The 10,979-nt window shown below is 40.9% G+C and overlaps 1 protein-coding gene across 1 annotated transcript; it reads right to left on the reverse strand.

Annotated features, from left to right (window-relative positions):
• Positions 1-831: 831 nt before the first annotated feature.
• On the reverse strand, positions 832-3,318 carry klhl10a (kelch-like family member 10a; the record flags this gene model as incomplete). Its single annotated transcript, XM_084070610.1, has 4 exons — positions 832-1,134; positions 1,257-1,406; positions 1,659-2,246; positions 2,890-3,318. 4 exons carry the CDS (start codon positions 3,316-3,318, stop codon positions 832-834), a joined length of 1,470 nt encoding a protein of 489 aa, XP_083926736.1.
• Between the last annotated feature and the right edge of the window lie 7,661 nt (positions 3,319-10,979).

Below are 10,979 nucleotides of genomic sequence, written 5' to 3' on the forward strand. Positions count from 1 at the left end.
CTGGAACGTTGGTGCTAAGACAAAGAACCAATGGGAAATGTGCCCTTCTGTGGGCTCTCAAATCAAATGGAGACATTTACTGTCAAAAGTATTGTTGATGAAAATAATAAATACTGGTTATTTAATTTTCTCTTTCTCTTCTTAACGTTCTCTTTTTGATCATATATTAATTTATTGAGGGAATTGATCCACTATTATATACTGATGTGTGAATGGCCATGTGGTTGGGAAGTACTGGTCTTGCAAACACCCACACACATGCTAACATATGAACAGGTCACTTCAGTGGCAGTGGACATTATTGCATGATACCGGTATTTCATACAGCTTAACAGTGGCATCAGATACTGTACAGTAGTACAATACAGTAGCATCAGATACTGTATTTAGTGCTGTCCATCTCCTTTAACACTGTAAAAGCACTACTGTAAAAGCACTATTCTGGTTAGCCCACTTTAACCCTGGGTATAATCTGGCCGGGGATATAGACTACAGAACTACACAGAGCCTATTGCCGAAGGAACAAAAGACTTTCAAAACCTGGCTGCTCTTATTTTCCTTAGCAGAATTGTTCCTGTGACCTCAAGTGTAGAGGGTGAGTAAGATCATTGAGGATGCACTCAGCGTTATTTAGAATAAGGTCTTTGTACAGCTGTTCATCTGACATCTTGTCACCTTCAATGGTCACACTTGCCGTCCAGATAATACGCTGCAGCCTATCTTATTCTTGGTGTGTATTACCAAACACACTTGTTATTTAATTGCAATTTATTTGCATTCCACAATAACAATAAAAATGTCCATATCATCTATTTAAGCTATTTAATTAGCTTAACGTGGGGCGGCATACTGGGACATGTTGGACAGTCCACGTACCACACAGCAGCTCAGGTCACTGCGGGAGATCTTCATGTCACTGACATTGTACCATTGACCAGTCTCCCTATTGTAGGACTCCACAGAAGGAAGGAAGGTACGGTTGAAGCCTCCCACCGCAAACAGCTGGTCTTCGAGCACCTCCATTCCAAAATGGCTGCGTGGGGTGGACATGGAGGGCACCGAGTGCCAGGTGTCGGTCCGAGGATCGTAGGCCTCAGCACTGCGTAGACGGGTGGTGCCATCGAAGCCACCCACCTATGGGAGAAAAGGAAGAATCAGTTTTGAAAGTCCTAGCTGAATCTCCTACAAGAAGGGGGAAAAAAGCATTTTGCTTCTTTATATTTTTCATATGAAAGGTATTTATGTGGGCTCCTTACTGCATAGACAAGTTCTTCATATGCACAGACAGCTAGTCCACTGCGTTTCCTTCTCATGGGAGCAATCCGGCTCCATTGGTTGGTTATGGGGTTGTATCGTTCTGCTGTCGACAGATGCCCGTTCCTATTGATGCCACCGCAAATGTACACCTAAGGGGATATGAACAGAAGGACATTAGAAATGGTTACTGCATGTACACACTGTAGCCATTAGATATTTTTTTTTAAATAAACCAGAAAATAAATAATCTTTTACAGATAAAATAGGCTTTTAAAGGCCCACAGATTGGAACATTTATTTGAATTCTAGACTACATTTAGTGTATACTGCATACATATATAACTGTACATTTTCAGTTTAATTAAGAAAGCTGTATGATTGCAATAAATCATTGATCTTACCTCTCCATGTAGTGTGGTAGCACTGGCATCACTCCTGTGCTCGTGCATGGATGCAATCTGGGTCCACTGATCGCTCTCAGGGTCGTAGCGTTCGGCTGTGTTGAGTAGCATCGCACTATCAGACCCTCCCATGGCGTACAAGCAGCCGTCCAGCATGGCCACGCTGACGTAACAGCGGCATGAATGCATGGGTTTCACCTGGTGCCATGTTCCGGTGGCCAGGTTGAACTTCTGTGCACTGTTCAAATACTCTGAGCCGTCATAACCTCCAGCGCAGTAGACAGAGCCCTTGAGGAAGATGGCACCATGGTAGGCCCTGGGAGTCATGTTGGTGGTCATGTTGGTGGTCACATTGACCCAGCAGTGAGCTCGGGGGTTGTATGCCTCAACGCCATTCGTTGGTCTGCCGCCACTCCAGCCTCCGATGGCTAACAGGATGGCGTGAGGGAGGCGGGGAAGGGGAAGGGGGCGGGTCAGTGAGTTGATGATGAGAGTTGCCTTCAGGGCGCTGATGAGGATGCTCAGGTCAGATACTGACCTCCAGGTGCAGATGGTGACTTTCATCAGGTTCATCGTTCCTAAGCGCACCTACAGTACAGCACAGGTAGAGAAGCAGATTAAACAGGAATAAGCACACCTGTTTAGAACATAATGTAAGAATGTATCACTTTTATTTTATTCTGGAAAACATTCTACCGATTCATAACAGTGAGCTGCAGGTGCAGCAGTAGTGGGTCAGAGCCTCTGCCTGAGGACCTAAAGCCTAATATCTCCCCCAGGCCAAGGGGGAATTTCTCTTTAGACTATTGGATAAGATGTTGGCTTTCAGAGTTCAAATCCCGGGCGTTACACAAGGTAATCCTTAATGGGATATCATTTTTTTTTTTTTTTATGAAAAAAATAAATACAATAAAATCAATGAAAAAAACACGGCCTCCTCGTGTTTTAGGAGGGCAGGGTGAGTCACCACTCACCAGAACCAAGGACGGGTGTTTTTGATGAAACTAACATGTTAAAAACGGAGTTTGAAGTTATAATGGGTTTGTATAGGAAGGGGGCGTGTCTGATGAAATGAACATCAAATATCTACTACAGCTCTGCTGGACTAATTGGAAGTTAACTGCCTTACTCAAGGCCACCTCAGCTGCAGTCTGGATTAGCTATTAGCACAGATCTACTGTATGTTGTACACTTAAAATGAATAGCGACATTAGACTTTTAGTCACGTTACCTTGGGCAGCAGAACAGACATGTGGGCTATGCGTTCAGTGATTGAATAGGAGATCCAACGCACAATGGTCTCAAACACCACAGCCTCCTGCTTCACGTTCAGTTGGTCACTCTGCACGATGTCAACCAGCTCATGCAGCGAAAGCTCCTGGAAATCTTCAGAGACACTGACCATCTCCTCAAAATGCTGCAGGATGAACAGGTAGGCCTTGTGTCTCAGGTCAGGCCAGTAGTAGATGTTCATCAGCCTCCAGATACCTATGCAGTTCTCCAAACTCAACTGTTCCTCCAGGTAGTTGCAGCAGGCTTTTACAACGCCCGTGACATTGAACTGGTCTGCAGCTTCCAAGAGCTCTTCCACTTTTTCTGATGTCACCTTCACGGAGTCAGTCAGTGTACTACCACTGGCATATTGGATGATGAGTTCCATCATAGCTGGAGATATGCCTGGGATGATGTAGTGGCACTTCCCTTCTGAGCTCCATCTTGTAAAGAGAGCGCTATAGAATATGAATAATAAATATAAAGAAAACATATAAACAAAATGAGCAGCCTGTAACAACATATTACACAATAACAAAATAAAAATGGTTGCACAACAAAAGACCAGACAGACAGACAGACAGACAGACAGACAACTATTCCTTGTGTGTTGAAAATCAAAGGTAGCAGAGCAGTTAAAGTTACAGATACAGATTAAAATAAGTTGGCCTACCGTAAGATAGACCAGGGTTATCAATACAAAACAGTAGGAGTCAGAGGAGTAATAACATCACAAAAACACCATCAGTAAATGAACAATAGTATATGACAGTATAAACCCAATACAATAACCTCCACGATGCAGAACAAAATACACACAGTCACAGTGTAATTACAATATCTCGCCAAAATAAATAATTTATTTTCTCAATGCCCATTATGGTATGTTCAGCAACAGTGATCAACATCACTATGGATGAACAAGTGAAAGACAACCACAGCATATGTATAGCCTAGCAACACACAGATTTAGAGTGGGTTTCTAACTCAGTTTTAACTTGAATGAAGTACAATATGCCATGTTAAAGTTTCCCCTCCCTCATGTCCTTAACTTAAAAGCCATATAGCTTACATTATACAGTAGATATGCTCAGTGGGTGCCACCCTGATTAAATTGATCACTGGCAGTTTGATGTAAATTGACATCTCATTCAAATAGTTTATTTTCACATACAGGGTGAGTACCAAGGACCATAAGAAAAAAAACAAAATAGCAGATCTACAAACTCACAAGTGTGAGCAAACATAGTTGGTACTCTTTCATTTAGTAGTTTTTTAACCATGCATCTAGGAGGGTAAGAGGTTAGACCCATTGCTAGTAATGAGTCATTATTGGAGCCTTTGTCTAACTCTGTCAATTACTACATTAAGCTACATTAAGCAGATATAAACAGCAGCATTTATAAAATCACAGTTTCATGTGTATTGTATGTTTAAATAGCCAGCAAGTGAACCACTAGGCCACAACATTCTGAAGAAAAAAAAAATCAGCTCACCTGAAATATGGACTGCATCCACCTAGGATGATCTTGTGCGTGTTAAATTCAACACTATCCACTTTGACAATATCACATTGTTTCCTCTCCAAACAATGCTTGTCAAAATCATCAAAGCTGCTCATTTTCCTCAGCTAGATTATTAGTGGATATCTTGTCTCTCTTGATTGTGAACTACCTCCCGATAATGATGCAAAAAGGTGAAGTGGTAACACATGCAAACGTGAGGTCCTTTCTGACTTTCTTTCATGTTGCCGTATAGGCTACAGCAGCTAACCAAATTTCACATTTCTGAAACAAGCGAAAAGGCCAAGGGTGATGGTGTACGCACGCACGCACGCACGCGTGATTCGACATCTCAGGAAACCACAGCAGCAGTGGTTTCCTGAGATGTCGAATCACGCGTGCGTGCGTACACACACACACACACACACACACACACACACACACACACACACACACACACACACACCCACACACACAGATGGGTGTGTATTTTCTTTGATACAAGCTATAAATACAGTTCTGAGAAATGTATTTGAGATACAAATACTGTACGTATTTTGTATTTTGAAAATACATAAACATACATTTCATAAAAATGTATGCAATGATTAAATTCATAGATTGATTGCCAAATATTAAATTACTTAAATGGAGTTAGCTGGTTTTGTCAGCTGGTTAGCTGGTTTTGCCTGTCAGAATTTACCATACAAGCAGAGTGTTTTTCATGGTGTTTGGCTTTGGAGCAGGCAGCCTAAAAGTTTACCAAGAATAACAATTATAAGAATGTTAAGAATAAGAATAATACATATTAAACATAAGACACTTTACATTTGAACAAATCAAAGTGCTGTATGTCTGTGTCAAACACACATCCACCACCACCAAACTAGATTGAAAGAAAATGTGGCAATATCTTTGAACTGCATACATAGCATCACAAATAATCAAATATTAGGCTTGTCTGACCATTTTTATGCAGCAATGTAGTTATCACAAAAGTAAACCATCTTTAATCCATTAGAAAACTAGCACGCACGCACGCACGCACGCAGGCAGGCAGGCAGGCAGGCAGGCAGACAGACAGACAGACAGACAGACAGACAGACAGACAGACAGACAGACAGACAGACAGACAGACAGACAGAGAGACACACACACACACACACACACACACACACACACACACACACACACACACACACACACACACACACACACACACACACACACACACACACACACACACACACACACACACACACACACACACACACACACAGAGAGAGAGACACACAGAGAGAGAGAGAGAGAGAGAGAGAGAGAGAGAGAGAGAGAGAGAGAGAGAGAGAGAGAGAGAGAGAGAGAGAGAGCATAGGGGGGCAGTGAATCCTGCCCAGAATCACTGTGTTGAGTGTGTGTCTACTCCATACTTGAAGATGCACATGAAGGACTTTTGAATACTTGAGTATTGAGTAGCCTAGATACTTTGTCCATACTTTGTCCACCACTATGCTCCTGTTCATAAAGAAACCTAATGGTTGCATGGGATGAGGAGATTGTGGAAATCAGACATGGGAGAACTACTAATGCACCAATACTTGTCTCAGATGTTAGGTATATGTATAAATGTCAGTTTCAGAGATAATTTGTGTTGCCACAGTGAATATAAATACATTTACAAGCAAACCCAGCAGGATAAGAATTCTTTCTTTTTATAAGCCTTTTTTTTGTAATTCACATTTGCATGGCTTTTTCGGCTTCTGACAAAAACAACTGCAGGCTATTGGGCGGAGAACTTTTAACCCAAAGTCCACAAGGGTATTGTCTATGCAAAAATGCATCGAAAAGGTAGTTGGGCATTTTTTTTTCTTGGGTCATGACATGGCCTAAATATGCTCAATTGTTTTAGGAGGAAGATACGCCACCCCACGCTTCGCCACTAGGTGTGAAATGGTTACTGGTGCTAGATCTTAGAGTGCGTTGCTGGGACAGAGAGGTCGATAAAAAGAATAGATGTTTTCCTGATTTGCCTCACTGAAAGAAGAGGGGGTCAATGACGCTATGTCAAAATGTTGTAGCCTACTGTTGGTGCTGTGAATAACATTGGAGCATTTAAAAGTGAGTTGTGTGCCCCCCTCTTGTTTTCACAAATCCACACACAAACATGGCACACAGTAATACTGTAATATTAATAATCAATATATAACTTTATTGTAATATATAATATATATATACAAATATAGTGACAATCACATGTTTTTTGTCTTCAAAGATATAATATTTCAAAACATCAGTTCATGTCAGTTAAGCAGCCAGAGATGCATGCAGTGTGAACACTCTGTCTATAGAGGTCAGTCATGTCATGCCAATCTACGAGATTCCAAGAGACCAGCCTTGTAGGCTACTCCACACTACAACAGTGTGGAGTTCATTTTGATTGATTGTAGTCTGGTCTCATAGCACTTTATATTTCACTGGGTTATAAAACTGAGAAGAGATACATGTAATCACCCTGTCATCTATAATTATGTTGAGTATCAAGGTTGCCTATAACTCCGGAGGTGACCGACCATAGACTATATTAACTCATCAAGCCCTGTGTTATTCTGTACTGCAAAGATGTTTGAAAATAGCTGATCTAAAAGCTAGTAAAATTGTAATGTTTTGAAAATGTCATTTTAATGTAAATTATTATTGTTATTACTATTATTTATTTATTTACGTTTGTATTATTACTTTTTTTTAATGTTCTCCTATAATGACATTTCAGCAATACCTCAAATACAGGTCAAAAACTAAAAACTGGAACTTTCCAGTGAACTCAAAATATAGTTTCTGCAACAGCCATCACAGTCGCTAGAGTCTAGACCTAAACCCGACAGTGTGAATTTAAAAGGGCAGTTCATAACATAAAGCATGATCAAGGACCATGACATGTTCTGTATGGAAGAAAAATGCTTATACTGGTTGACACTACACTGTAGGCTACTGTTGTGTCTGTTCTCACATTAATATATTTATAGGCATTTGTATTCATGCATATTATTCACTAGTGATAGATTGGACATTTATACTTGGAATAGAATGTAGTGTTTAATCCATTCAGACCAAATGCATTTCCAACTTTTTTATTTGTGTTCTTACACAGGAAAATCCTGAGTTTAATTTAACTCTGGGAATGTAGTACAGATGGAACTAGTTCAATTTGCCTCTCAGAGATTCATTAACTCAGAGGATTCAGTCTGTAGGCCTATCTATCTTGACTTGGTTTGGTTCCTAACCCTCCTCTACCTCTCCTGTTTCACACTTTCTGCTGTTGCCATGTAATGATGAATGGTGCATTGATACAGCGCCTTTATCCAAAGCGCTTTATAAAGTGCATTACATTCACACACCGATGCTAGAGAAAACCATGCAAGGCACCAACCTGTTCATCGGGTGCAGTTAGGGGTTCTCTTCTGTGTCTTGCTCAAGGACACTTCAACACTAGGGGGAGCCGGGGATTGAACAGGAAACTTTAGGATTCCCAAGCAGCCAAAATACCTCCTGAGCCAGTGCTGCCTCCTGAACCTCACCAGGCTATCAATAAAGGTTTATCTTATCTCATCTTAAAAATGCTGCCTAACGTGATCAGATAGCATGAAAAGACGTCATGCCATTATCCTTGCAACGAATCAAAAACAATTGCCTATAATAATTACATATAGATTTTTAATTTGACAAATATTTTTGGGGCGGTGTAGCCGCCCCCTATAAGTGAGTTTTGGACACCGACCAAAAGATTTGTATACCCCCTAACCCTTCCATTGTTAATGCAAATCGATACTTTTGCAAAGTCAGCCAATCACATTACAGCTAGTGTCATCACCACTAACTGTAATGTGATTGGCTGACTTTGCAAATTCAGGACTGTGATTGGCTAGCGAAACACATGACACATGTGCAGCCCTATGAATAGCAGTATGGACTTTAAAAAAAATCCTTTTTTAAAGTGAGTCATTCTAAACCTCGTGAGAAGCAGGTTGGTGGCCAGGTGCAGAGAGGCAGAAGGAACGTCAAAACGTCTTAAATGTCCAACGCTGGGTCCATAATGCTTACTAGTCCAAGTGTCAGAAAAACACAGAAAACACGACCCTCTGCTCAGTGAAAGTACCCTTGAGCCAGGCATTTAGCCCAGGTTGACTGGCCAGTGACCAGTTTTGTTTTGGACTAAGGTTGTATCAGGCAGCTCCAGGTGTGAGTATTAATGCAATGTTCTGCTGTTTGCAACCAATCCTTTGTGTGATTTCTGTATGAACATGTTAAAGCTGCAATCTTATTTTAACCACATGAACCCTAGCGTCCGCATTCAAACATTTTGTGAAAATAGCACATCTGCAAGCTCACTATGCATCTCAACGCTGTGCGTTATGAGCCTGTAGATTGGCTATTTTCAACAAAGACATTTGGTGTTGATGGAAAAAAGGAGGGGGCGTAGTATTGTGCCTGTGTATAGAGCCTAGTGAGTAGCACGGCTTGGGTGTGGCAAGTCGTGCGCCAAGTAACTGCTAACTGGGAGCTGAGGTGTGGAGCTCCACCTCAGTAATCCATCTCCCAGGGGTCTAGTGTAGGGGTCTTCAACAGGGGGTCCGGGACCCCTAGGGGGTCCTCAGAGTTACTACAGGGTGGCCGCCAAATCTTTGTGTGATAGGAATTTTTAACCACTTGAACCAAAGCATCCCTTTTCTGAGGAGAACTTTAGCCAAAAATAGCCGATCTACAAGCTCTCCACGCCTTGCACTGCGAGGCGTTGTGAGCTTGTAGATCGTCTATCTTTGGCAAAGAGGTATAGGTGTAGAGGGAAAAAAGAGCAGACAGAGTAAAAAAAAAATCTTCATCTTGAATACAATTTTATACAATATAGAGGGGACTCCGGTCACTTTATATAGGATCATGAATTTCTCTATCATGATTTTAATCTGTATATTTCGATTTTCTATATTGTTGTGTACTGTCATTGTCTTTGTTGCACTGTTGTTTTGTCTAGTTATTTGAGTGTTGAATGTTTAATGGACCACAATGGAACCAAGCCTCATCCATTTGGTGTGTTTTTAACTCGTTGTACATATATTTTAACGAATCTATATAGTAATACAATAGAGTCAATCACCTCTGTACAATTAGTACCTGTCCTTAAAGACAAGGCAGGTAAACTAAACAGCATTGATAACTATCATCGTTATGGCCAGCATCCTCTCCAAAGTATTGGAAAACATTTTGGCTCCTATTTTATTCAACGTTTATATGGATGATCTATCTAGTGAATTAAATAAGTGCAATATGGTCTTATAGGTAACTATCAATCACCTTATGTACGCTGATGACCTGGTCGTTCTGAGTCCACACAGAGGAGGGCTACAGCAGCTATTGAAAGTGTGCTCAAATGATGGCAATGATCATGACATAATTTATAATGCAAAAAAAAAGTAGTCATGATAGTGAGAAACCATGAGGACAAGAAATTGGCCTTCCCAGCATACAGAAAGACCTTCCTCGTCTTTCTGTATGCCAGGATATCAAGTACCGTGGCCACATTTTTACCGATAATCTCCATGATGATAGAGATATCTCTAGACAGTGCCGCAAACTTTATGCCCAGGGCAATATGCTGCTTTGCAGGTTCAGTATGTGTTGTTCAGGTCCTGTCAAGTGTGCACTTTTTAAAGCATTTTGCACTCCCATGTATACAGCTTACTTGTGGTGCACATACACCAGCATGCAGAGGCTTAAACTGGCCTACAATGATGGCCTGAGGATTCTACTTAAAGGGGCTACACCATGAATTAAAAAAATATATATCATATATAAATATTGCCCCCTAATACGTTTTAAACAGGTTGTAAGCCTAAAAAACATCCAGATATTTTTTCTCACAATCTGACTGTCTGTCATTCCAAGCTTTTTCAGCTGCAATACCAAAACGTCCTATTGGGCAGGGGGGAGCTACTGAGCAATTGTGTCTGGCCATCGTCAATGCAAAATCTGTGCAAGTGACATCACTTGCACAGCCATTCTGAAATGGCCTGTTCAGACACGCCCATTCAGGAAATCCATGAAATGAGCATGAATGACTGAAAGTTAAAAAAAAATATTTTTTTGGGTACAAGAGACACTGGGGAGCCCAAAAAATACTAAAAACCTAAAAAAAAATGAAATTCATGGTGTAGCCCCTTTAAGGTACTATATGGCATAGTGCCAGTCACCTTTTGTAACATGTGGAATCCACACATGAGAGGCTCTCTTAAGGCACTTTATGTATGGATTCATGTCTCACCTGGATGAGTCCCGGAACAGTATTATTGAGGATATAGTCAATCCTGGGAAGAGCTGTCTCCGATACTTGTTCAGGCTGTGTAAATACTGGAGAGTCAGCCTCTATTTTGTTTTAAAAAAAGAGAAAAAGTTTAATTTGTTATGTGATGTCTATGATTTGTATACTCTATGGACCCCCTGTGTGTCTGGAATAAAGTTGGAATTGAATTGAATTATTACAATCTGCAGTGGTTAG

Source organism: Gymnoscopelus microlampas, assembly GCF_963454915.1.
Source record: "Gymnoscopelus microlampas genome assembly, chromosome: 11".
NCBI lineage: Eukaryota > Metazoa > Chordata > Actinopteri > Myctophiformes > Myctophidae > Gymnoscopelus > Gymnoscopelus microlampas.